This window comes from Miniopterus schreibersii (genome assembly GCF_964146895.1).
Source record: "Miniopterus schreibersii genome assembly, chromosome: 18".
Classification (NCBI taxonomy): Eukaryota; Metazoa; Chordata; class Mammalia; order Chiroptera; family Miniopteridae; genus Miniopterus; species Miniopterus schreibersii.
Genome location: NC_138121.1, coordinates 25687675 through 25715231, shown reverse-complemented (window position 1 = coordinate 25715231; position 27557 = coordinate 25687675). Strand labels below are relative to the sequence as shown.

The 27557-nt window shown below is 50.4% G+C and overlaps 1 protein-coding gene across 1 annotated transcript in view; it reads right to left on the bottom strand.

The window, feature by feature from the left end:
• Positions 1-538: 538 nt before the first annotated feature.
• ATP2C2 (ATPase secretory pathway Ca2+ transporting 2) overlaps positions 539-27557 on the bottom strand; it is a 52470-nt gene continuing 25451 nt past the window's right edge. Inside the window, exons 8-27 of the mRNA XM_081119591.1 lie at positions 24140-24289; positions 23983-24051; positions 23563-23638; positions 19763-19829; positions 15253-15377; positions 15008-15105; positions 14061-14162; positions 13000-13089; positions 11047-11148; positions 9358-9514; positions 7989-8159; positions 7092-7189; positions 6946-6996; positions 5857-6023; positions 5555-5623; positions 5339-5455; positions 3918-4065; positions 2540-2638; positions 2266-2407; positions 539-897 (exon numbers count right to left, since the gene is read on the bottom strand). Coding sequence (XP_080975717.1) covers positions 746-897; positions 2266-2407; positions 2540-2638; positions 3918-4065; positions 5339-5455; positions 5555-5623; positions 5857-6023; positions 6946-6996; positions 7092-7189; positions 7989-8159; positions 9358-9514; positions 11047-11148; positions 13000-13089; positions 14061-14162; positions 15008-15105; positions 15253-15377; positions 19763-19829; positions 23563-23638; positions 23983-24051; positions 24140-24289 — 2250 coding nt within the window. The 3' untranslated portion in view covers positions 539-745. The remainder of the gene's footprint in view (positions 898-2265; positions 2408-2539; positions 2639-3917; positions 4066-5338; positions 5456-5554; positions 5624-5856; positions 6024-6945; positions 6997-7091; positions 7190-7988; positions 8160-9357; positions 9515-11046; positions 11149-12999; positions 13090-14060; positions 14163-15007; positions 15106-15252; positions 15378-19762; positions 19830-23562; positions 23639-23982; positions 24052-24139; positions 24290-27557) is intronic.

Below are 27557 nucleotides of genomic sequence, written 5' to 3'. Positions count from 1 at the left end.
GAAGGAAGGAAGTCTGCCTCAGACTCCAGCTGCAGTATCAACCCTTTCCTGAGTCTCCAGCCTGTCACCTGCCCTAAGGACGTTGGATTTGCCAGCCCCAAGGATCATGTGAGCCAGTTCTTAAAACAACTCTCTCGCCCTCTCCTACCTATTGGTTGCTTCTCTAGAAAACCCTGGCTGATCACTGGGGGGTTAGAGTTGTGGCCTCATTTCATGAAAGGGGGAGTTTCATGTCTGGTTCTCCGTGGTGGTTTTTCCCTGGCTGCAGACGGAGGAATGGGACAGAGACCGCTCTGCCCTGCCATCTTTCAACTAGAAGACAGGCACGTTTTAAGAACAGTCTTTGGGACAGTGGGTAATAAGGCTCAGTGGGTAAAAAGCCCCCATTTTTGTGGAGGAGGAGATGGGACTTGAAAGGGGCCAACAAGAAGCAGAGAAATGACCAGCAGCCCCAGCCCCCCGCCTTCCATTCCTACCCGGCACCCACGCATTCTTTACAAGTGGGCTGCACCGCATTGAGCTCTAGCACAAGTGCACAGTGGTTTATAAAAATCATTGCGATTTAATAAATAGCGAGGTGTTTCTGTACAGGCTCCTCAGTCTGGCCCAGAGCCCCGAGGGCGAGAACGTGCGGATGCGAGCCTGGGCCCGCGCTTCCTGCTGGCTTCCCAGGAAGGACTGTGAGTGACCTAAAAACAGCCTCTGAAGAGGGGCCGGGGAGGGGCCGCAGTTATAAAAATATAGCTTATTTAGGGGATTTTACACTGGTCAGGGTCCACTGTACATCTTCATGATGAGTTTGGGCTTTCCGGGCTCTGGAGCAGAATTTTTCACATAGTTTGAGGAGTTCTGAGAAAATGAACACGGATGAGGCCAGTCCAGTTAAAAGCAACAAATCTGTAAAAACGTAAGGAGAGGAAAGGGTCAGAGAGCACAGGCTGTGCCCCCGCTGGCCACCGGCCCTGCTCTGTCTAGGACTCTGCCCCCAGCGTCGGGGCAGTGCCCAGCATGGAGGTGGCTGCAGGGTGCTCCCTACACCCTATTCTTTGTTATAGAGAGACAGGCAAGGGGGCCAGGAGCTGGGGACCAGGAGCCTTTGCACATGGTTCAGGGCAAGGGGCAGATTGTGGGGCAGTGGGCCTGCTAGGAACGGACGCCAGCCCCCCATCCCTCCTTAGATGCCCTTAACCATCGCTCTGGCCCCCAGGCCACCCTGAATTGTTCTAATGGGTTAATTCCTAAAGGCCCCCCATGACCCCACTGTGTCTTATTGCTCAGAACCATCCCAGCTCCCTTTTAATGATTCGTGACAAATGGTGGCCAGGCAATCACGGTGTTTCCTTCAGAGCTTGGGAGCTGGCTTCATTCCCAGTGGATGGAAACATCCATTAAAATTAGGAGGGGGTCTTTTGTCTGTTCCCACAGGGAATTCACAGGAGACCCATCTGGTCACTGCCTTTTAGATTTGGGGAAGAGCGAGCTCACATTCCCCAGTCTTGCCTCACCCCCATTTTCTGCCTGGGGGCTGCCTCACCTGCCTGCCCTGGGGTGGGGTTGGCCAATGGAAAGCTTGGGTCACAAGAAAAGGAGGCGGCGGGAAAGGGGTGTTATTTACCCCTGCTCCCTCTCAAGTCCCTGTGGTCAGTGTCTCTCTAGGCTTCCACCCCCTCAGGGCCCAACCTTCCTTCCGCTTCTTCTCACTGTCCTCACAGCTGCAGGCAAAGGAGGCCCAGCCCCCCTGGGCAGCTTCCAAAGAAAGAATGAGGGTCCGTGGGAAGCCTAGTCGAGGATGGGGGAGAGCCCCTGGGGCTCTGCACCAGGCAATGTGTGCTCAGCCCCCAGAGAGCTGGTCATTAAATCCTGTCCCTACTGGATGGCCAACTCCCTGTCTTCAGGTAAGCGGGTGTCCAGGTCACACTGGCCCCTATTAAAACCCCCCACTGCCCACAGGGGAAACTCGCTCCTTAGCTGGGGCACACAGCATGTCAGACTGAAACCAGACTGTCACTGTACCTGCTGTCTGTGCTCTGAGCCTCCTTGCCCAGCGGGCAGTGAGGGGACCGAGATGCTAAGTCCCCTCTGCCCTGGGCCATCCTCCTGCCAGAGCACCTTTTCCCTGCAGTTCCCTGGGTTGTCCATGTCCCCGCCAGTGGCCCTCCCACCCAGTGCAGTACCAGTCCGGTCCTTTGTGGATGATGGAATGGCCCCAGGTATATGATGGCCACGGTCTCTGGTAATCCCGTGCTCAGGTCCCCTCCCACTCACCGAGTGCTCCGAGGTTCTCCGTCTGGAAGACCCTCTGCAGGGGCGGGACGTAAATCACAGCCAGCTGCCCCAGGATTGACCCCAGCACCGAGTACAGGAACATGTGGTTCCGGAGGAAGCCGATCTCGAATATTAACTTGGTCTGCGGGAGAAGGGGACAGGACCCCCATCTCACACAAGGATGCCTGAGTCTGAGAGCCCCTGCGCAATTTGGGAAGCGACCATAATTCTACAGGGAAGGAAGCCGAGAGGGCCCCAGGGCAGCAGGTCTCACCTGAGAGCGACAAGTCAGGGCATTGAAGAGGTCAAAGAACACAAAACAGGTGAAGGTCATGGTTGTGGTACGTGGGGTGCTTGCCCTGTCTTCGGGGATCTGAAACACAAGTGCATGAGGTGACACAGTCCCGCCATGAACTCATCCTTCACGAGAGCCAGGGATGGAGCACCTGTAGCCGCCGCTCGTGTGCAGGCCACAGCACTCTAGCTCTACTGGGAATTGATCAAGATCTCCCATCAGTCCTGGGTCAACTGGTGTGACCCAGAAGTGTCTCCTAACCCCTCTGTCAGCACCTGGGAGAGGCCATTAGCCTTTGGAATTTCATGCTAGAGGGGGGAAACCTCGCAATGTCCCTTCCTCCAGCAGGTGACACTGCCTCCCAGGTGGTGACACCTCTACAGTTACATCCATGTGGCAGAATGTCGTTTCCTACAAGGAAGGTAGAAGAACCCTGACCCCACCAAGAACTAAGGCCTGTGGGGGCTGAATGAACAAAGCCACAGACCCCTCCCTTCTCCAGCACTACTGCTGGGACCCATCTCAGGTCTCATTCTGGCAGACATCAAAGGGGCGCGGCTGGGGCCCAGGGTGAACCCTGGTGATGAACCCTCTCTGTCCCAGGAGGCCGTCACCGTTCCTGCCTGAGCTCATCTGGACCAGAGGGTCTCATGGCCTCAGCTGTGGGGGGTTATGTTAAAACAGAGTGGGAACCTGCATTTCTCACAAGGTCCTGGGTGCTGATACCAAGTTGCGGGGACCCCATGCTGAGGATGACTGTGTCACAACAGGAAGGTCTGTGTGTCTCCCTCCACCAGGCTGAGGACATGGGCTGGACAAAGGCCACTTTCTGTGGTGTGATGGGGAAGATTTGGGGAAAAAGGAAAGCTGTTCCTCCTAGGGCAGAGTGGTGGGGGTCCCATGTCCCATCCCCCTTCCTGGACATCGCCAATTGGGGGTTAAAGGTTGCCTAAGTCACCTGCCTAATCTCCATCTGGATCACTGGATGGCTTGGGAAGCGGCTGCCAGAACCTGCAGGCCACAAAACTACCCCTAATAAGCCCCAATAAGATCCTGCCAACCATCACCTCGGGGAGACAGTTTCTTTTAGTAGATTTCAGATTGTTTCCTGGCGACAACAGAAAAGAGGAGAGGCATGTGTCCCGCTTAGAAAATCTGAATGTTTTACTCTGCGCCTGAGGCCTCACATCCCTCTCTTAGTTTCCCCCACTCCTCCCCAACGCTGCCCCGATGTTTACGCTTGTCTCCTCCCCCTCCCCGCCAGCAGGAACCGTCTACCTTGCTTCCCACATGCCCAGCCCCACATCAGCCACCACCCAGGCCCTGAATAAGCAGAGCCAGTGAGGACTTTCCTCACCTCTTTCCAGAAGATGAAGAGGGTCCCACTGATGATGACAGAAGCCGACAGGAGGATCTTCAGGATGAGTGCTCTGCTGAGGATCATGTCCTTGACGTTCCTTGGCGGCTGCCGGAGAGTGTCTTTGTCCACCGGCTCTACCCCCAAGCTGCTCGGAACACAATGGGAAACTTTGGAATGAACCACCGAAAAAGGGTAGTTTCTAAAAGGCATGAAGCAGTTAGACAGGAAGCCTGAGGCAGAGAAGTGCTCAAGTCACCATCAAAGGTACAGCCAGGACAAGGTGTTCCCAGTCTCATGGGGACCTCCATGTCCTTGCTGGAAGCCTGCCCTTCCCATCTTCTGACCCCTCCCTAACTACCTAGCTCCTTGGCTCTTTCTGGGGAGCCCCTCACAACCTGGACCTGAAGGGCAGCCTGCCGACCTCCATCTGGACACCCCCTCCCACCTTGATCTTGGACCCACACTTAGTCATTCCCCTGCTCAATTTCCATCACCACGAGGAGACCCACCCAAAGCTGGGCCTGGCCTGATCCCAGCTGGCCAGGAGAAAGAAGACCCAGGCCCTGCCCACCACAGAGCTCCCCATCGACTGAGGGACACCCGCCTTCAGCCAATGCTGAAACAGTGGTAGGTGATGTGCGGACACTGAGGAGGAGGCAGGCTGCCTGAGGTCCCACTGTGTGCAGATATGGCTGAGGTCCTGGCCCTATGCTCAGGCAGAGCATGTAGAAGAGGGAGCCCTTACTTTGGGCATGGGAGGGGACGACCAAGTACAACCTTCTTTCCCTTGTTAATTATAGTAACAAGAAATCAGCTGCATCTGAAACACCTATGTGCTCAAGCATAGTGAAGTGCCCTGTTTGCTTGGGTCTTCCTGACTCCAAAGCCCATTCTTCCTCCTGCGTCATTCAGCTAGCCTAACTCCCTGAGAAGTTAGGCTATCATTCAGTCAATAATTTCCTGAGCTCCTGCTATACACCAAGCACCACTGTAGGAGCTGGGGAACAAAACAAAAGCCTTGCCTCCATGAAGCTGACATTCTAAAGGGGAGATGGATTATATATAACCAGATAAGCAAAGAAATACATATTTTCCTGTCTAGGGGAAAATAAAGCAGGGTAAGGTGACTAAGAGTGAGGAGGCTGCTGTTAAGAATAATCAGGGAGGACTTCTCGAAGGCGGTAACTTGAAGGCTGGCTCAGGGAGAGCATTCCAGGTAGGAGGCGCAGACTGTTCTATCATCCCCTGCCCTGCCTGCCTGCCTAGGTGCTTTCCCCTATGCCCAGTGCACCACATTTATGTTTTCTAGGGTTCCTTATGGCCGGTGACCACCTCTAGCCATGGGCCCCTGTACAGATCAGGGGTGCAGTCAGCAGAGGCGGGCAGAAGCCGTGTGGTCCCAGCCATCTTGGCCTCACCTTTGTGCTGGCGGCCCGTCCATGATGATGTTGATCCACAGGATCTGCATGGCGTTGAGGGGATTGGGCAGGTTGCACATGGTGGACAGAGTGATGAGGCTCAAGGCCGAGATGCTCCTGCGGGGGGCAAGCGGCAGAAGAGGTTACTGCCAATAGCTGCTGGCCAGATGCAGACGCAGCACTTGATGGTGCTGGGAGCTGCTGGCCTCGACTTACGTGCTCAGCTGAAATCGGACAAAGTTTTTGATGTTATGGAAAATCCCCTTGCCTTCCTCCACTGCATTCCTGCAAGAGAGGAGAAAACATTTATTCACAAAGGGCCTGGTGCAAAGGTTCGGCCAGCTCTATCGGCTGCTAACTGGGTGCTGCCTGCCACTAACCCCAGGTGGCCCCCATGACCCTGCTTTAAGTGGTGTCTGTGCCTGGGGACACCTTGTATCTACAGCACAGTGGATCCTAGGGGGAAGCTGGTTAAACCACACATTTTTGCCATGAAAAAAACCTAAAGAGCGACTTACATGATGGCTGAGAAGTCATCGTCCACCAGGATCATGTTGGCAGCCTCTTTGCTGACATCTGTCCCTGTCTGCCCCATGGCGATTCCAATGTCCGCTGCCTTCAGGGCCACCGCGTCGTTCACCCCATCCCCCGTCATGGCCACGATCGCCCCTGACTCCTGCAAAGCCTTTGGAAAGAGGAGGCAAGTGGAGGCAGGCTGCCTGAGGCCCTTCCTTTCCTCTAGATGCTCTGCCTCTCGCACTGTGTGGCTGACAGCAGAGACCCTACTCTGGAAGGTACTGCAGTCAGCTGGCCGGAGTCTGAATCCCAGCTCCATCTGCACTACTTGGGGGAACTGGGCAAGCCTTGAAACTCTCGATCTGTTTTTCCATCTGCAAAATGGGACCAACAGCCCCTTCTTCCCAGGGCCGTGGTGAGGCCTAAACTAAGATCATGGATGTGACAGTGCCTAGCAATAGTAAACGCTCAGATGTGCTATCCATCACCATTAACAAATAATAAACTTGTTCCCTGCAGCCATGCAGGGTCCAACATTTTCTTTGAGGAATAACTTGCATAGAGATTTACTCTGTAAATGAAAACCCCCAAAAATGACATAAAAGAAATACGACTACCAATAGAGTTAAAGAGCAAATTTTCAAAGTATACATGTGTGGGAAACCACGTTTGCAGGACTCTCATTCCAGCACTTTAATTTTTTGATGTACAATCTGAAAATCAGATCCACTCTTTGGCACCTGCTGTGGGCTGGGAACTATGCCAAGAGCTTCACAGGCCTGGCCCGCCTCTAACCCTCTCGCCAACCTTTTGAATTAGCTGATGTCATTCACCTTAATCCCCACTTGACAGACAAGAAGACTAAGGCCTGGAGTTACTAACGAGAAGATGCCAAAGAGCACTCGACTAACAATAGCTGGCCTCTAATCTTTTCCTTTGCATTACCCAAGAGAAAGCCACGGCTTGCAGATGACCAAGGCTCCTGCCAGCTGGGGCCCGGCCCATATCCTGCCGAGCGGAGCCACTGCTGCCGCCCTGGACTGTAGCCTGAAGGACAAGTGAGGCAGAACCTGTCCCCACACACAGCTTACCTTTATGATTTTGAGTTTGTGCTTCGGGCTGGTCCTGAAGAAGACAGATACCTGGATACGGAGGCATGAAAGAGCAGAGTCCATGAATGTGAAGCTGGAAACAGCCCCCTCCACCGCTTCCCGGTGAGCCCCTGGGAGGACCCCACCTTCCTGGCGTGGTCAGCCAGCTTGCTCTGCTCCATACTTTCCACCTCCTCCCCGGACATGGCGCTCAGCTTCCCGTTGCACAGGCCAATGTTCCTTCCTGGTAGGAGGGAGAAGCCATCCTGAGAGCTTGCTCCGAGGCCTGCAACTGTGGTCCCTATCCCCACCCCCACCCCGCCCACCTGCCATCAGCCCCTGCCCTGGCCGCAGAATAACAATAAAACCATGGTCGCTACCATTTACTGAGCACCTGCTATGTTACATGATCTAATTCTCTCTGCAGAATTGACCTCCAATAAGGCCGCCTTGTCCCCCACTTCCACGATCAGGGAACTGAGAGGGAAGTAACTTCCCCAAGGTCACAGAGCTGGTCAGTGGTAACACTGGGACCTGACAGGGTTCCGTCTGGTTCCACAGTGCCAGGCTGCCTCAAGACGGGGGCAAGGAAACCAGGTGTGACAACCCTCACAGCAATGCGTAGAGTAGTGGGAACAGGGCTGCTAGCTAGCCCTCTTCTGATAAAGAGCCTGAGGGCCAGAGTGGTTCAGTGAGTGGCCCAGGGTACACAGCTGATGGCAGAAGCCAGACTGGAACTATACACTGGGATGGATGCTGTCGGTGAAGACGAAGTGAGATCATGGATGAAAAGCCCTGGCACATAGTAGGTTCTCACTATACGTGAGGTCTTTTCCCCTTTTGGAGAATCTGCCAACATTTGAGGGACAACAGCTTTTGAAGGTGGGAAGCTGGTGCGTGAATCTCAGATTCTTTCCTAAGCACCGAGGAGGTGAGCGCTCCTGACCAGGTCTGTCGAGGATTAACCAGTGGCAGCGACCCCACTCTAAAGGACGGCGGGTCCTTTCTTCCCCACCCTCCACCCCCTTCCCCTTCCCCATTACCTATCGCCAAGGCCGTCTCCAGGGCATCCCCCGTTATCATTTTCACGGACACGCCAGACTCGCAGAGAACCTGCACCGCTTCCTTCACGCCAGCCCTCGGGGGATCGATGATTCCAACGAGGCCCAGAAATGTCAGCTGTCCCAGCTCGGGCCCAGAAGCCATGGCCAGCACTGCAGAGACACCAGGCCCATAGAAGTGTCACTGGGGGCGAAGAAGGGACCGATTTTATCTGCAGTCAGCCCTGGCCTCCACCATGTCGCAGTTCCTCCTGTCTGTGAGGGGCATGGGCACTGAGCTCCCGGACTACCAAAGGGGAGGTGACGGTCGGTGCAGGGCGGCGGGTCTCACCCCACATACAGAGAGATGCTCGAGGCAGCGTCCCTGGCTGAAAACAAGACCTCTGTCCGTTGGTGGTATAAACCCCAGCCCCACCCCAGCAAGAGTGGCCATGAGAAAGTCTGCGAGATGGCCTACGACGGGACATTTCTGACAGTTCCCCTGGTCTTTCATTTGCTCTGCTCTCATTTTGTCACCTCCAGCAGAGTGGGGATAGCAGCTACCAAAGGTTAAGAAAAATGTGCGGGAGGGGAACACGGGTGAGGGGACTCTGTTTCAGTGGCCCAGAAGCCAGGCCCAGCTCCTGGGGGCGAGTGCTCCGAGAGGGGGTGGCACGAGAGCTGGCCTTTGTCACCTTACTGATAACGGAGAAGGGCTGTGGCCCAGAAGCCTCCAACTGAGCCTCCCTAAGTCAGGTGCCATGTGCCCGTGACACGGGATATTCCTCCCTTCCCCAAGGCTGACATGTCCTCACCTGTACACTGTCAGCGAGCTGCTAACAATGTGTAATTTGTGTTCCTGAAGGGGAAAACCAAGGCCGCGGAAACCAATCTGGCAAGCCCGATGCGCTCATTTCCCCCAGAGGGTTTTTAAACACTTCCTCTGAAAACAGGCTGATAAATGATAAAGCTCAGCCCCTCGGGGAAGGCACCTGCGCTGCTGCAGAAAATTGGAAATGGCCAAGGAGTGAATGCTTTGATTGAAAAGAGCTCTAGGTTTTCCTGATAGTAAGCGCTGAGCAAGAAGACCGATCAGGAAAATCAGTATTTCTGGGGTGTCCCGTCCACCTGTCTTAGAAGACTCAGGAGGCAGGGTTCCCCCTCTTCTCACACACGAGCTGCACCCGGATCCACGGGTGTCCCTTGGTGGGTAGGGCTCCCCATAAGTTCCACACTTGCTTTCCTTTCATTGGCACACTGCCCGGCTGCCCTTCTGACCATGGCCTACGGACTGGGACCCTGCATTAGTGAGCTTGACAAGTCAGCGTCACGTGCAAACTGAAAGCCCGGGGCTGGGGCCATAGGCACTGACCCCGCAGGCCAAGGGACCCCATTTTCTTCTCTTCCTGCTGGCAGAAGGCTCTCTGTTGGGGTGTCAGTGGCAGGGGGATGCCCCCGTTGTTGTACATAGTACAGTAACGAATCACTTCTTCAAAGGCCCCCTTCATGAAGTAAATGTCTTCCTGCTCCTAGAAAAAGACAAAAGGGGAAAAAAAATCTATCACTGGGTGCTTCAGCCCTCGGTGACTGTCACCTCATCCACAGAGAGATGTTCGCGGCAAGGTGACTTATAGCGGACTGTCAGCTTTCTTCAGGATGGGACAGGTTAGGTGAGTCACAGGGAACCCACGCGATGGAATACTACACGGCCCGTAAAAGGAACGGGGCTGACCTGCAACCCCCGCCACACCGCCCTACATTAAGCCGCCTTGTCAGTGTCACTCAGGGCACACAGTATGCTTCACTAACGGGTCAGTGTTACGTGTTAGGTGTGCGACTGACTGCGCGATGTCTGGTCTAGAACACTCTATCCCAGGCCGTTCAGGGGAGTTACCTGGGGTGAGGGATGGGGAGGGAGAGAAGAGGGGCCAGATTATAAAGCGCTTCCATTTTTAAAGTCACATTTCCATAATTTTTTAAATCCTTGCCCAAGGACATGCTTATTGATCTTAGAGAGAGAGGAAGGGGGGGGGGAGAGAGAGAGAAACATCGATCAGTGTGCTTCCTGTAGGCATCCCAACCGGGGATCAAACCTGCAACTTTTGGGGATACAGGATGATGCTCCAACAAACTGAACCACCCTGCCAGGGCCCATAATTTTTTTGATGAAAATATAATCACCTTTGGGGGAAGATTTGAAGGTATTAAGAATTTTTTAAAAATCCACAACCCCTTTTAAGCACCCAGAATTTACATGCCCATCTATCTACTCGTGGCAAAGACCTGGAATGAGCTGACTGAGCAGCCGCCTGCCCTGCATGAGATATCTCATCACAGACAAGATGTGATAGATTCTAGAATGAGTGGGAGAGAAGGGGGAGGTTGGAAGAAAAGGTGGAAGGCAATAAAAAACTTTTTTTCATTGTAGAAAATATGAATAGCTACAGAAAATTAAACAACACAGGTAGCCATGACTAGTTCGTGACATATTCCTTGAGTTGCTTCCCACGTGCACACACATGTGTCTATGCACGTGTGTGTACCTGCGAGCTCACTGTTCACAGCACTGTGGTGGGCCCTCTTCAGGAATGAAGAATCGGTCCCTCACTGTGACAGTTAAATAAGCTCATATGTGTAAAGAATTGAGCACAGGGATGTGAGGGAAGGACCCGAAGTTAGCAATGGGGTGTTATCAGTAGAAGCATATGGTCGCTCCAGTAGTAATTACTCAGTAGCTGTATCACAGGCCAGTGAGTCTCGCCTTGAGCATGCATCAGAATCCCCAGCAAACACAGATTCCTGGGGTGGAGCCTGAGAACCTGCATGTCTAACAACCTCCCAGGCAACGCTGATGGGCTGGTGCTGGAACCCCCTGTGGAGAACCAGTGATTCAGATAAAAATCTAAGATCCAAGATAGTCAAAGATTCAATTGCTACCCACTGTATTTTCATGTATCTGGAACCCTACAGAAGCAGCTGGAAACTTTAAACTCTCCTCCCTGATGTCTGCATTTGCTTGATTTGGGGGGGACACGGTGGAAAGGGGCCAAGAAGCACTCACCTCATTCTTGGGGCTGCATTTCACTGCCATCCACTTCTGCTCCGAACTGAACGGGAGCTCTTTTTTTCTCACGTAGGAATCTTTAATATCACTCAAGTCCATCTAGGATAATAAAATGGGAAGCTTTCAGTGAATCATCCTAAAGCAATTTCTATGCAAAGAGCAGTCCATTTAAATTATTCACTATTCAAACCCTCTCAGGGAGATGAGAAATCCAAAGGTTTAGCTCACAGAGAGGGGCCATTTGCTTTCAAATGTCCCAACCAGGAAAAAAAAAAAGCCTTTTTTCTCTGGTCCCAGGGGCAGAAACACATGGTCTTTGAAATAGCTTCTAGCTGAGACCTGCTCAGAAACACTAGCCTGTGGGGTCCTGTCAGAAGAAATGTTTCAGACTTGGGGATGTAGCAATTTCCCAAAAAGGAACCCCTGGGTGAGCAGGGTGGCCTGTTGTCACAGTCTGGGGTCCTTGCCAGACCTGACATTTGTTGGCTCTTTGATAGTTTTGGGGGGCCAGCTAGTCTGAGCCTCAGTTTCCCCAACTGACCACCATTCCTAACCTGTGCATCCCATTGCCCCATAAGAGGTGAAAACGGGTCCTTATGGGCAGGCAAAAAAATCCACTTTCCTATATAAAGCCCAGATATGCATACAGTACACAAACAGATATACAATATATCTGTGGTATTAAAATTCCACGGAAGGAGTGATCAGGAAAAAAAAATGTCTAAAAAGGCTCCTTAGGAGGACGTTATGGGTTGCACTGTCCCTCCAAAAGATGTGTTGAAGCCCTAACCCCGGTCCTGTGAACGGGCCCTTTGGAGATGCAATCACGCAATCACGGTAACCCTGCCAACAACTTCAGCTTGGACTTGTAGTCCCCAGGCTGAGAGAGAATCAATGTCTGTTGCTTTTAAGCGCACAGTTTATGGTACTTGGTTATGGCAACTCGAGGAAAGGAACAGGAGCGGCACCATGCCCAATACACGGGAAGCCCTTAAAACACGTCAGCTGTTAATGATTTTACTTTAAAAGGCATATTCTAAAATCCCAAAGCAGGACCCCCACGTCGTTTGGACTCATGAAGGAGTAAAACCCTAACATGTAAAGGAAAGAGGGGTCTGGAACCTCTGCCCTCTCTGCGCTGCATGGGGTTTGGCAGGGGGAGCAGGGCAGGGACTCCAGCCCCGGGTTTCGCTCCTGCTGTGCCAGCCGGGCCAGCTGTCCCTTCCCTGCAGGGCAGTGGGGGTGGCCCTCACTGTTTTAGAGGGGGCAGTAAGTTCCATTTGGTATTACTGACACTCCGGAGAGAATTTTCTTCTGTGAGCGAAAGGAAAAGAATGTGGCGTAGCAATGCCTTAAGGCGCCTTGTTTACCTTCACAGGGATATGCTGAAAGGGAGGCCCCTCTCCCCACTCATCGCCCACCCAGCACTGGCCCCTGGAACACCCTGTTCTGCGCTGTGACATGGGTGAGAGGCAGAAATGAGGGGACCTGGTCTCGTGCTGGGGAGGGACAGGCGAATGGACGGGCACAGGACAGTGCGATGGGACAGCTCAGGGTGCCCGGGTGAGCGGAGGCGTCCACAGAGGTGGGAATGGCAGTGAACTTGAAGGGAACGCCTGAGGTGGCCGTGAGAGGAAGGGTCATAGCATAGGAGGCAGCAGTCGGGAGCAGAGTGGCTGGGAAGGAGTGAGAGGGTCCACTCCCACGGGATGAGCACCCGTGGGTGGGTGTCTACCTCGACAGAGGGATCTGATCGGACCTCTTCTGTTATTTGTCCCCCGTGCAGAGCAGAGAGGCCCGCCCGCCAGCCATCCCTTCATCACTGAGCAGCTGCTCCGCGCCGGCCCCGGGCAGAGTGGGCGGCATTTCTGCCCAGTCACAGAGCTCAGGGGCTAACTGCTGAGCCCTGGAACCGACGACTGTACTGAAAGGAAATAAAACATTTCCCACCTTCATTGCCAGGGCGATCAAGGCACCTTCTGTGGGCTGTCCCATCACGGTGTTTTTCCTGATGATAGCGTTGTTGGCGACACAGCCTGCCTGAAAGGGGGGATTTCTGAATGCCTTTAGTTAGTATTCGGAGCTGGCCCCCTCGGGGTCCTGGGCTCACTCAGAAACGTGAAAAAGTCATACACTGAAGACCTGCCCCATTTTTTGGAGCTGGGCTGGGATAGGGGTGAGAGACAAAATTTACTTTTCAAAATGAACACAGTGACTATTTACTGACTCTGCTGAATGTCAGTTGTCTTAAAGCCTTTGGAAGGAAATGCAGTGGGAGGGCAGGCAGACTGGTGGTGACAAGTGTGGGTAATGGCGAGTGACCAATACTGAGTGTGGGGTTTCTGTTCAGGGTGACCAAGTATCCTGGAATTAGATAGTGGTGATGGCTGCGCAAATTTGTAAATATCCTAAAAACCACTGAACTGTATACTTTAAAGAGGTGAATTCTGTGGTATATAAATTATATCTCAATTAAAAATAGTGATTAAAAAAAAAACCCCACACACAGGAGCATGGGGTGAGTCCCAGCTTCCTTCCCCCACTGGCTGAGTGATCTTGGGCCCTCCCATCACCTCTGAGCCCATTTGTTAATCTGCACAATATTAAGGTAATAGGATGGGCCTCGCAAGGTTGCTGTGATAATTAAGTGGCCCTGGAGGTGGGACCTGTGAGGAGTGACACAGCGAATGTCACGAAGGAAGACGGCTGGGTTCAGGCTTCGCAGAGGGCGCTGCCCCGTGGGAGGACCCGTGAGCTCTGCTACAAGTATCGACACAACCAGCAGGCAACGCTCACCACATGCAGGCAGCGAGGAGCACACAGGGCTCTCTTTCTTCTCTTACCTCTGATGTTCCCATCTGTTGCCGGGGCCACTGGGACAACATGACTCCTGGGGGTGGCCCCGCTGTCACCAAGAACCAGCTGGTCCAGTAGCTGTGTCTCTTTTCAGAGAGAATCCCCATCAGCTTGTTTCAAATGCATATTTCTCCCATGGTGCTTTTGACACTTACCTCCACCAATTTCCCCACGGAGACGTTGGAAAACTCCTTAATGACTTCCTTGGACGGTAAAAGACAGACCTCCCCTTGGCCATTATATCCAACTCCGCTGACCTGCAGGGCAAGGGACAGGAAGGATGTCACCAAGTGTCAAAAATATGCTCCCCCGGTTGACTCATAATATCTTTTCTGGGGACAAAATCCTAGCCACATACTAGGCCTCAAGCATGAAGACGATCCCCGCAGGACCGTGGATTAATCAGAATGTCTCACTAACTGCCACGTGTCGGTAAATTGCGATAATTTTGCTCAGTGGGACATTCTGCAGCCAGTAAAAATCTGGGTGAGAAAACTAAGTGACAGGACAGGAGAGTGCAGATGTTCCAGAACAGACGTAAGCAAACCTTTTCTTACAGAGCCAGAGAGCAGATATTTTAGCCCCTGCAGCCCATGCGACGGCTCAGCTTTGCTGTTGGGGCCTGAAAGGAGCCATTGACAACATATAGACAAAAGGGTGTGGCAGGGTGCCACCAAAACCTTATTTACAGAAGCAGGCTGTCACTGCTGACCCCTTTGGTGTGGAAGGTTTTGTGAAAAAAGCCGCAAGATACAAAACTGCACATTCAGGGAGCTTATAACTGTGCCGATGCACAGGAGAGACTCACAACTACAAAGGGACGAATCAAGGTGACTTTACCATGGGAGGTTATGGATAATGGTCTTCTAGCTTTTAAATTTTATACTGTGCTTATTATTGAAGATAATAAAAAATAAAGATGGCAACCTTAATCAGTCATGTTCCTTGCAGCTATTGGTAACGAGGAATTTGCACCATGTCACCCGTATTTGTTTTCTCCCTACTGTTTTCTAGAAAATTCCCTGTGCTCCCTCTGGGAATTCCGCAAAGGGTCTGGCAGGGCACACCACTGTCTTGAACCTTGCGAGTTCACAGCACTCACCTTGGCATGGAGCCCATCAGACGTTACGAGTTGGCTGACGGTCATTTCATTGGCGGTCAGAGTCCCCGTCTTATCGGAACAGATAACATTGCAGCAACCTGGCACAGGGAGACACCCGAGTGTATAGGAAAAAGCGGCCATCGCACCAGCGCTCAGGCTTATGAAATACCCAGGTTGAACGAACATGGCACCAAGACATCCATTCAAGACAATTTATAAGAATCCAACCAGCTGGAGTCCCTCACCTAAAGTCTCCACGATCGGCAGCTTCTTCACAATGACCTGCTTCTTGGCCATCCGCAGCACTCCCAGGACCAGCGTAACCATGACCACGATGGGCAGGCCCTCTGGAATGGCGGCCACAGCCAGGCTGGATTGAAAGGCCAGACGGGTCACCTTTAACATGCACTTGAAAATGATGTGAATTCCAACTGGGATTGGCAACACTTTTACCTGGTGAAGCTTGCCTCTAGTGTCCCCAAAGTCCCTGTGCTATTCTCTGTTCCCCATTCCATGCTGCACCTGCCTCTTTCTTCAACATCCATTGCTCTGAGCACCTTACCCCCCAAAACCCCAGCTTTTGGGAAGGGGTCTCATCTATCAGACATCCACACTTTAGTGTGAATTAGCCTGCCAGTTGTTTTGCCTCTTTACATGCTTTTGCATTAAATTGCTCTCATTTATTAAAGAGAAAAGTCTCTGGGCCCTAGAAAAGGAATTTCCAGAATCAGGCAATTAGTAGGAAGTGGAATTTTTTGGTTCAGAGCATCTTCCCTTAAATTTCACTTTTCACTGGTCTAATGGTTTAGACACTTCTGGTAAGGAAGCCAGACAGAAAATTAAAATTGAGGGAGGCAAAGTGACCCAGCTATGCCTTTAGCAGATCTGTTTGGGGTATCTGCTCGCTTCTTTATCATCCCTCCAGCTCTTTCTGTATCGTGCGACCTGGCTCTCCCATAGCCATGGCTGAATGGATTAGAGGAGAGCATGTGATCCAGGCTGAACCAATGAGCTTCTCGTTTTTGGGAACCTGAACTGGGATTGAGAGCATGGATCTCCTTCCTGAGGGCAGTATGTCAACATGTGTTAGGCTGTTAAGAAGGGGCTCTTTTGGCCTCAGTTTGGCTCCAGAACATCAGGGCTGACTGCTCCCCCATCCCACATTCGTGGGCAGGCCTGGCCGAGGGCAGAAGGCTGGTTAATGACCAGCTGACTCAGGCCGATGGGGGAGGCTGGAAATGAGCGAGTGATAGGCTGCTTTTGTGCAGAGCTGGGCAGTGAGTGTCACCATGCCACACCCACCATGGTTCACCGTCTGCACTGGAACCTCCAGCAGAGTCCTGCAGGCCTTCGGCAAATTTTTGCTGAGTGAACAAACACCCAAGTGAATACATTCCAGGTGTCTAGGCCCACACTGGCTTGGCACATAGTGAGTGCTCTACATGGGCTGGTTAATAATCGGAAAGCCTAGCTGAGGAGGCCCATTCAACCAAAGTCACACACAGCGAACAGGTTTCATCCCATCTAAGACAATGCTGCTTGCGAAGGACAAGTAGCATTGTGCCCCTAAGAAAGGAAAAAATATTGCCAATTAATCAGCAGCACGGTGCTTTATCACGCCACTTATAAGTCTGACTTCAGAGAAGTGAAAATGTGAAAAAGCACGTCTTAGAACCAAAGAAACGCAGTACATGATGGTGGCCTTTTACGAAGGGACGATGGAGCCTTTGGTTATATAAACCAAGGTGCCTGGATTTGGTCAGGGGACTGTGCCCGGTTTCTATGGCGATGGCGAGATGGCTTCCTTGGTTCTCTGGCACAGGCTGACGAGGCTAACTAAGCAAACATTTGCGAGGGTTATGAGGGGGCATTTTCCCCCATATGGCGTGGGGAGGGTGATTTTTGTACCAGGAAGCTTTCATAATAAAAAAACGAATCTACAAAGTAATAAAGATTAGAGTAACCAGGAAAAGCAAGTATATCTCGGATCACCTTGAGTGTCTCTCAGAGCAGGGGAAATTAGGATACAGTGTTTAAAAGAGTGACTCTCATTTTATTTTGGAGAATCTCTTCCTCACTGGATATTCTGATGGGGCTTGGACGTCTGTCTCATTATAGGACTTGTGTGTTTTTTTAATGGAAAAGGTGGACTTTATTATTTTTTATTATTTTTTAAATCCTCATCTGAGGATATTGTTTCCATTGCTTTTCAGAGAGAGTGGAAGAGAGAGAGGGAGGGAGGGAGAGAGAAATACCGATGTGAGAGACATGCATCGATTGGTTGCCTCCCGCATGCACCTCAACTGGGGATCAAGCCTGCAAATGAGGTATGAGCCCTTGGCTGGAATCAAACCGGGACCCTTTAGTCCAAGGGCCAATGATGCTCTAACCACTGAGCAAAACCATCCATGGCCTGGACTTTATATTTTGGTTTGGAATCAGTTTCAGATGGAGTTTTCCAAATGTCTGCCATTTGTATTTTGCTTCTATGATTTTATCACACCTGCGTACCTCCTGGATCCTAACTATATAGTATCCTTAAAACCAACTCTTTTTTTATCTTAAGGTTTTTAAATTTTTTTTCATGCCCCCAGGATTTGGTATTAACGAGATTTGGTTTGTTGAAGGAATGCCCAAGTGTCTAAAACCAAAGACTTTTCCAGTTTCCATTGATTCAAAAAAAACAGTTATTGAATACTTGTAGTAGGACACACACACCTGCCCACATGTTGATTTTGCTAGCCTGCCCCTCAATTGGTGCACACAGTGCACTGCAACTAAAATCCAGGGCCTTTGGCATTTTAAAGACCTGCATTTAAGTCCATTCTGTTGCTAATTGTCAGGTAATGGTGTCCCTTCATTTATACACAGACAAGCTTGACCATGTACCAGAGACATGTACACCCAACTCTTAAAGCAAGGTCCTCCTGCCCACACTGGTTAGCTCTGGGGAAGCAGCACCCTGTGACCTCGTGTCCCAGCACAGACAGGGTGCCTCGTCCACTGTGAGGTGCGTTACTGTAATTTACTGTAATGATAGCTACACACTAATGTTTGCAAACAATGGCTTTTTTATATAAACTAGAAAGGCTCAGGGAGCTTTGCAATAACAACATTCCTAATTATCTGCTCTATGCTGTCTTTTGTTGCCTTTTTTGACATATAATTCACATACCATAAAATTCACCCCTTTCAAGTATATAATTTAGTGGTTTTTAGTATATTCAGAGTTGTGCAATCATCACCAAAATCGAGGTTAGAACGTTTCCATCACCTCCGAAAGAGGCCCCGTAACTGTTAGCAGCCACTCCCCAGCCCAGCCTTGGAAACACAGTCTAATTTCTGTGTCTATGGAGCTGCCTATTTCGGACATTTCATATAAATGAAATTATACAGTACGTGGCCGTTCGTGTCTGGTTTCCTTCGCTTAGCATCATGTTTCCTAGGGCCTCCCATGCTGTAGCGGGTGTCAGTGCTTTGTTTCTTTTTGTGGCTGAATAATATTCCACTGGATGATTTTTATCCATTCATTAGTCGATGGGCATCTAAGCTTGTTTACAACATGGGTTTGATGTCCGAAGTGTATATTTTTATTCACAGACATTAAAAGAATTTCCCACGTATCACCTAAAGCGTCTTGCAGACACAACAGCATGGGGTCACCCTCCGGAAACCACGGGGCTTAACATGAGCCTAGAAACGTGTTGGCTTTTCTGTGTCCCAGAAGTGTCACCAGCTGCCCTTCTGCTGGGACATACCCAGTTAGTGACCATCCCTGGCACTGGGCCTCCCTTGCCTTGGCAAGCAGCCGTGGAAAAGCTGGGGTGACTCAAGCCACTAAGCCAGCTCCCTGCTCATCTCCGCATTGTCCCCCAGAACCCGGGGGCGTGACTGTTGCTTGTTGGAATCACCATGTGGAGGAAAGGCAGGTTCCTTGGGCTTAAAGTCAAGGGCCATGATTCCCAGCCCTGCCATCAGCTGTGTGGCCTCAGTGACATGTCCTCTATTCTCTCCCATAGCTTCCTCTCTAAAAGAAGGCCCTAGACCACTTGTCAAAGGAGTAATAGGAGCAGCCACACGCCGTGAGCTCCGGATTGTTGCAGGAGCCTGCAGAGGCTCTCATCCCATCCTCGCCATGGCCCCAGGAGGGGCTGTCTCATCACTCCCACTTTACAGAGGAGAAAACTGAGGCACAAAAAGTGCAGAAGTGCCCTGGCTAGTGTGGTTCACTGGTTAGGGTGCAGGCCCACACACCAAGGAGTCACGGGTTCGATTCCCTGTCAAGGGCACATACCTGGTTTGCAGGCTCGATCCCCCGCCCCGGTTGGGGCACATGCAGTTGGCAACCAATCAATGTGTCTCTCTCACATTGATGTTTCTCTAGCCCCCCCCCCCCCACCTCCCTCCCACTCTCTCTAAAGATCAATGGAGAAAGTATCCTCTGGTGAGGATTAATAACAACAATGAAAAAAGTGCAGAAGTTTGCCTAAGGTCACACAGCTAGCGAGTGGTAAAGCCAGAATTTAACCCTAGGCAGGCTGGCTCTGGAGTCCACACCATTAGCCAGAAAGATCCAAACCCAGGGGCAAAAAAGTGACATGAATGGAAACTCCAGATCGTATGCTGTCATTTGTTTTGCAAGCTGTGCCCGGGCACCCCCACCTGTCAGACAGTGTGCTATTGGGAGACTGTGGCCTGGGGTGAGGAGAATGCATCTTCCCACACTGTTCCTGCTCCCCAAGCTCCCCGCCTTACCTGACCCCAATCGTGAACATGCTGAGCAGGTGCTTCCCTTGCAGCCAGCCAGTGAGAATGATTACGCCTGGGGGAGACACCAAAAACACAAAGTGTGTACACACACACGCACTCTATCCAACATTTGAAGGCAAGGCGGCCTTTCAAAATCATTTCCTTAAAGAGTTCACAGGAGTCTAGACACAGGGCAATGATTAATAACCTCAAGGACTTGTAACCACTTCTTCCATTTTAAGATACCCTCATACCTACAAAAAAGAATGGTTTTACTTTTCTTAGGAAAGGATCAAGCCAGTTCAAGTAAACTCCCCCCAAAGGTGTCTGGTGTGGCAGACGATGCTGCTTTCATGATGGGCAGATGGGCCACTATTTCCTGAATTTTTTTATCTTGCCATGTTCGTGATGAAATACATTCCCTTCTCCATTCTCTCCTGTGTCAACTGCTGACACAATGTCTACTAAACACCAGGCCCTGTGCTAGGCTCAGGACACATGGAGACTGTCAGAGATGGGCCCCTGAGGCTGAGAAATGGCATGAGCCATGCTTGGGACTCATGGAAGTTCATGAGGTGTGCGGCAATGGGGAAAAGTTCCAGGGCCACTAGGGGTGGCCTCAGTTTGCTCATCTATAAAGTGGGGATAATGACCATGCCTTCCTTGAGGAGTTGTTTCAGGATTTGAGACATGCCAACGCATCTGAAGTGCTCAGCAGAGCGCCTGGCCCGCAGTGAATGCCCACAGTTAACTGTTGCTGCAACTGCATGGGAAGTGGTGGGAGGAAAGTGGGAAGGTGAGTGGGATTCCTGTTGACACTGCACGATTTGCTAAAGAACATCAGCTTTGTTTCGCAGGAACAGGGAGCCAGGACCAGTTATGTGCTAGATAGTAGTAGTAGTGGTGGGGGTGGGGTGGGGGTGTGCATGTGTGTGTAAGGGGTCATGAGTTCTAATTTGTTAGGGGTGGGGGTTTTTCCATACTATACTTAGCTACAGAACTCAGTAGTCAAATGAAATCTTAGCTGGAACCCGAATGAACTCAGATGTAAAAGATTGTAGGGTAGAAGCTGTTGGAAATAGGGGTGGGGCACTGAGTCTGGGGCCTCGCCCGCTAGGACCAGACACCCTGCCCCACAGGCCTCCCTGCAGAAGGCTGCAGCTTGCTGACAGGGGCTCACACAGCCTATGTGCACATCTTCTCCCAAATCGCGTGCAGTAACTTCATAATGGCAGCTTGAAACAGGCAAGGCTGAGAGTATTGACACTGCAGGAATTGGCAAATGCTACTTTCCCCTGGAAAGTGTTAAACATTTACCAGTATAACACTGCCACCCTGCAGCTCCCACTTGGGTCCTTAGGGATGCATGGAACCCAGTTTCAAAACTCCCACTCTTCTAGGACAATTCTTGAAGTATTTATTGTGAAGTAAAAGGTCTGAGGGGTATTGTGGCCTGGCCACAGACATGCCAATTTAAGTTCTAATTTAACTTGAGGAATAATGGCCTATACAAGGCAATGACCTTGTAGGAACCCTGACTTGCAACTTTTCATTTTTTATAAACAAATTTCATCTTGTAGAAGGTCCTGTTAACTCACTATCTATTTGACAATCTACCTTAAAGCACATCTACTTGATATTTGTTCTTGAGGCTCCTGGGCTAGAAAGAACAGCACTCATTAGAGCACCATCTCCTTCTGGTCACCATAATTGTCCAGAGCACGTGTTGGAAAACCTTTTCAACAACAGGCCAGACAGTAAATAGTTTTGGCTATTTACTGTCTCTGTTGCAACTCAACTTGGCCACTGTAGTGTGAGAGCGGCCATAGATAACATGTGAGTGGGTGTGGCTGTGTTCCAATTAAACGTGATTTATAAACACCGAAATCTAAATTTGAATTGAAACTTGAATTTCATATACTTCTCATGGCATGCAATATTATTATTCTTTTGAATTTTTTCAATCACTTAAACATGTAAAAGATATTCTTTGCTTGTGGGCCATTACAAAACTAGGTGGTGAATCCAGTTTGGCCTGGAAGTCATAGACTCTAATCCCTGCTCTAGAATGCAAAAGAGGCCTCTGGGCATTCTAGTCTGCCCTGATGCCTGGGCAACATGCAACCCCAAGGAGGGCAAATGAGTGGCGATCACAGCCACTTTCCCCTCCTGTGTCCAAGACAGATGTCACTAACCCATCTCAGTCCTCTTTGCCACCATGCCTGAGCCCAGCCTCACAGTCCTCTCATAGCACAGAGCCCCACTAGCTGTGATCAGACTTGGCAGGTTAAGATAAAACCCTTTTTTCACCACTGCTCCAGGACAAAGTAGGCAGAAAGGAGAGAAGAGGGTGTAGTGGTATTTAAAAATAGTAAACCTTGTGATTTAGCCAACCCTGAGCAGTTAATCCAAAGCGTGGATTTGGAAAGGAGACTAGACTGGAATGCTGAGAGGAAAGGGTGAGTAGGTCTGTCCCCAGCATGACAAAATTGAGAGCCCTGACTCCAGGGCTCATCCTCTTATAAGCTATAAAGGAGTGGGAGATTTATTTCATACTTTTGAACTTATTTTTTCCTCTGCCTGGAATTCCCAATCCCCTCTTTTGTCATTTGGCAAACTCCTCCTCATCCTGTAAGCCCTGGTTTAACGTCACCTCCTCCCTGGAGCCTTCCCAACTCTTCCAACCAGATTAACTGCTACTTTCACATTTCGTATTTGTTCAGGTGTCTCTCCCCGATTTGTCTGGGGCCCTTCAAAGGGAAGAAGCTGTTTTACTCATCTTGGTGGCCCCAGAACCTATAGGGTCCAGTGTGTCATAGAACACGCACTGAATGAATTCATGTACCTGGGTGACCAGAGGCAGAGCAACACTGCTGCTGGGATGGACAGCTGTTTTTCCCAAGAACTCCTCTGGCTTCAGGTTTAGCCGGACTCACTAGTACCTCCTCTTATCACTGCTTGTGCTATGGGCGGTGGTTTTGGTATGTTCCTTTATTAACTCATTAACTCAACAAATGTTTATTGAGAATCCACTATGGGCAAGGCACTGGTTGGTCCTGAAGGCTGGGAACAAAGGACACAGACTCAAAGTCAGAGCTGGAGACAGCAGGAGGGAGCGGGTGAAGAGACCAGGGCAGCTCCACAGTGACGTTCAGGCGCAAGACCTCAATTCAGGTCTGCGGCATCACGTTAATGCTGCCTTTGGTGTGTTGCCAAAGGCCATGAGGCACAAGCCCAGGCACAGCCTACTTAGTGGCATAGAAATATGGCCGGGCACATGGCTAAACTACATTTTCCATCTCCCTGGCAGATAGGCAGGCCATGTGACTCCATTCTGACCAACTGAAAATGGACAAAAGTGATGATTTCACTTTCTGGTCCATGCCTAAAAAATTTCCCACACAAGCCTCCGTGTTCTTTTTCCCCAGCTATGGCTAAACAATGATGACCAGCCTCCAAGGACCCAGTGGAAGGGAGAGCAAAACTACGGCAGGGGCCTGGGCCCCCGAGCCGGCGTCTGGAGGTGAGCTGTCCAGGAAAGCCACCAGGCCGAGAACATGCCCGTGGACTATGATGTGAGCAAATGAACTTCGACCATGTTAAGTCATTAAAATGCAGGGGCTGCTTGTTGCCACAGTTAGTCTAGTCTGACTAATACAGAAGCCTTTTGTCACTGTCAGAGAGTCTCCGATCCCCAAGCCCCATCCCCTCCCAGGTGAGTAGCAGGCTCTTTGAGAAACAGCCGTGGCTGCCCGGGACGGCTCTCCCCAGGCCCCAGGCCCGAGTGCAGAAGCTGCTTCACTCACCAATTACGCAGAACGAGAACAGCGTCAGTTGTTTCCCCAGATTGTCCATGCTTTTTTGTAGGGGAGTTTTGGGTGTCTGAAAGGATGGGAACAATGGGTTTGTTAGATGACATCCCAGCAGCGTCCCACAGCTCCTGCCTGGCTCGTTTACATCTTGAGCTGAGTGACGACTACACAGGGGCACACACATGCAAAAATTCACTGACTTCTCCATTTAATATCTGTGCATCTTACTGTCTGTAAGTTGTACCTTGACAAAAATCCTAACAAATGTCTTAAAATAAAAATTAGTTTTTAAAAAGCATACTCGCATTAACCACATGACCCTCATTCCTCATGGGTGGGCAGGGCTGGTATCACTGCCCAAGAATAATCTCAAACCCCAGCTCACAAGCAAACCAAAGCCCCCCTCGCCCTTACCTCTTCAGCCCGCATCATCTTAAACACTTCTCCGAACTGAGACCTTTCCCCTGTTCCGATCACGACTCCCTGTGATCAGGAGAGAGGGAAGCGTGAGGCCTGAGGCTGGAAAGCTGCTTCGATAGAAGCCGAGGCCTCCGGGCGCCCCAGGGCGTACCTGCCCCTTCCCGTACTGGACCAGGGTGCCCATGAAGACGATGTTTCTCAGGGCGGTGAGGTCCCCCTCGCCTGTCAGTGGGGTGTCCGTCTTACTGCAAGGCTCAGCTTCTCCTGTGAAACTGGACTCGTCCACCAGGAGGTCTGTGACCTGGGGAGCAGAGGGAAAGGCAGTGGAACCTGTCCCCTCCCCCGTGAGCCGGTTTTAACAGCACCGACGCTGTCAATCACCTTCGTGTCCATTGCCACAGACCATGAACACGGAATGCCTCGAAATCGGGGGACAAACATCAGAACACGACCCGAGATGCCTCAAGAATCGGAAAAGCTTTGAACGCCTGGCCCCTCTCAGAAAAGCATGAAATCTTGTACCTTCTTTTATATTATTTTAAACTTTAATATAATGTTTTTTAAAAACCTTAGGCAATGGTTAATTTAGAATATGCCTTTCAAAGCAACTGTGCTTTTCGCCTAACATTCCACGTGCTGCCCACCTTGGGGGATGCCCAGATCACCTGTGTGGTTTGAGCATCACTGAGGCAGGTTGTTCAGCGACGGTCTAAGGTTACGCCAACACCAGAAACATGGTCACACACACACTCCAGAAGGGGAAGCTGCCAACATTTCTTTAACACCTACTATGTACCAAGCCCTGCACTGAGCGTGTCACAAGGCTTATCTTAAGCCTCACTCCCCCCCATGGAAGATGCTATTATTTTCTCCATTTTACCTATGGGGAAACTGAGGCACAGTGAGGCACTTGCTGAAGGCTATACAGCTCCTTAGTGGCAGAGCAGAGGTTGAACCAAGGCTCTGCTTCCAAATACTTCACTCTCAACCATCTTCCAAGCTGACCACAGACCCAGCAGGTATCACTCAAGAGGTGAGTCTCCTGTGGCCAGAACTGGAACAGATACATTTGAGGAGATAAGTGTTCTAGGGTGGGCCCGACCCCCCCCCCCCCCCCCCCCGGACCCTATTACATGAGCATGTAAAACCAACTTAGAGACACCAACTGCTAGATCAGCGATTCTCAAATAGGAGCCTGGGTGTTCTCCATGATTTCAAAATTTTAGAATTCAATAAATCTTTTAAAAACATGCCCAGTGCCTTGGGATCCCAGTCCCCGAGATGGCAGGGGCCACCACTTGTCTATGGAGTGCCCACCTCCCGTTCCTAACAGAACCCCCCCAGTGCTGGGAGTGAGGCTGTGCCCCAGCACACAACCCCATTCCCCAGCCTCCCTCGTAGCTCAGTGTCTCCACAAAGAGATAACAGCAAGACGTAAGAAGTCACCGTAGTCCTGGGGGAGAGCTTTGAAGATAGTGGAGCTGACGGCCCCCCTCTGGCCTTCCTCACCTTCCTCGCTCTCTCTGCCTACCTGTCGCTCTCGTGGCCGGAGCTCCAGAAGCCACCTTCCAAGCATCAAGGGGATGACCACACCAGGGAAGGCAGAATGGGGCTGGAGAAGGCCAGGCCTTCGTTCCACGGACACTCTGCTTCCAAACTCTCATTAAGTGAGAGACGAAAAATTCCTGGCCCGTTGGAGCCAATATACATATTTATCTAAATCCAGTCAAACACAACCACCGAAGGATCTAGAGTTTGCATGTGTGTTTTTTTTAAATCCCCAGGACATCAAGGGAAAGTCAAATGACCAATCGGGGCAGCTCCTAACCTACAACGAAAGAAAAAATGGGAGAACTGAGCCACCCGGCACCATAGGCTGCTGACCCAGAGGCCCTGGGCAGCAGAAATTGGCACCGCAGCCCAATGGCACACAGAGAGTTCACTCCCAGAAAACACTGTTTAATAGGAAGTAACAATAATTTGGATATGTCGTACTTTATTTGAAAATTTGCTCAGGTTTACAGTTGTATGTATGTTTGAAGTAGATGGAATTTGTACCTAACTTTGTTCACATCTAAGAAACACTGTTAGTTAAAGAAAGACTAATTAAAAAAGACTAATTAAAATGTGACCTGCTTGCCCAGTTTCTTAACTGGTCAGTTCAATAAGATTTCAATGGATGCCTATTATATGCCCAAAGAATTTTAAGTCAGGCTCTGCTTCAAGAACTTTGGAGAAAAAGACCCCTGTAGGTGAGACAAATGGAAGGTACTACATAGGACGGTGCTAAATTAGAGTGGAACAGAAATTCAGAGAAGAAATAATACTGCTGACATCATAATAGTGAACATTCGCAGAGTATTTCCATTCTCTCATGAAACATTCACAATTATTCCATGGAAAAGACTGCTCTGATTCCCACTTTATAGATGAAAAAACTGAGGCTCTGAGAGCTTAAGAAACTTGCCCAAGGCCCAAAGGCTCAGGTGTGTCAGACGGATCCTGGTGCACCCTCCATTCTTTTTAGCACAGTCTGAGATGGGGAAGGGGGGCCAGATCACGAGTGGTCAGAGGCAGAGTTTAGTCTTGATGCATGGGGAGCAGGGAGCCATTGCAGGTTCCACTGTTCTCAGTGGACACGGAGCCTGGGAAGAGGCCCTACGAAGGCTGTGCGGATGAGATAGGGGGAGATTCAGCTGGAGTGACCACACCAGTTGCCAAAGCATGAGGATGCTTCACAGAAAGAACTGCTACTAATTGGCAACATAGTAAAAACGTGAGGAAACACCCCTCGGCCAGGTGATCAAGGTCAACACCAGCCGTGATGAGCCATGGTCACTGCATGCACCCTTGACACGACGTGAGGAGAAGGGCACTTTACCGCTATGGTCTTCCTCCCAAAACCCACAGCAGCCGTCTAATCATGAAAAAAATCAGACAAATCACAATTGTGGGACAGTCTACAAAACACCTAACCAGTGCTTCTCAAAACCGTCAAGGTCATCAAAAACAAGCAATGTCTGAGAAACTGTCACAGACACCAAGTAAATGTACTATGGGATCCTGGGACAGAAAAATGACATTAGGGAAAAAATGCAGAAATCTGAAAAAAGTGTGACCCTTATATATATTTATATATAAAAATACATTATATCACAACATAATATGCAATCATATTAATATATTAATAAAATAACCATATTAATGGTTAACAGTAGTCATTATATTGATAATGCTAATGTATCACTATTGGTTCATTAATTGTAAGGAATGTCCCATACTAACATATGACGTTAATAACAGAGGAAACTGGGTGTGGGACATAGAGGAATCTTCTATACTATCTTCTTAAATTCAGTGAATCTAAAACTATTCTGAAAGTTAAAGTCTATTTTTCTTAAAGTGAGGAATGAAAGAGAGGGATGAGACAAAGGTGACTTCCCTCCAGACAGCTAGCCAGAGAAGCAGGAGATGCGGGGGAGAGGGGTGTGGGTGTGGAGACCCTGGACCGGAGGCGGTATCTGTCCATCCGCCCCCTGCTATGGACCAGGTCTTCTTCTGGGCTCTGG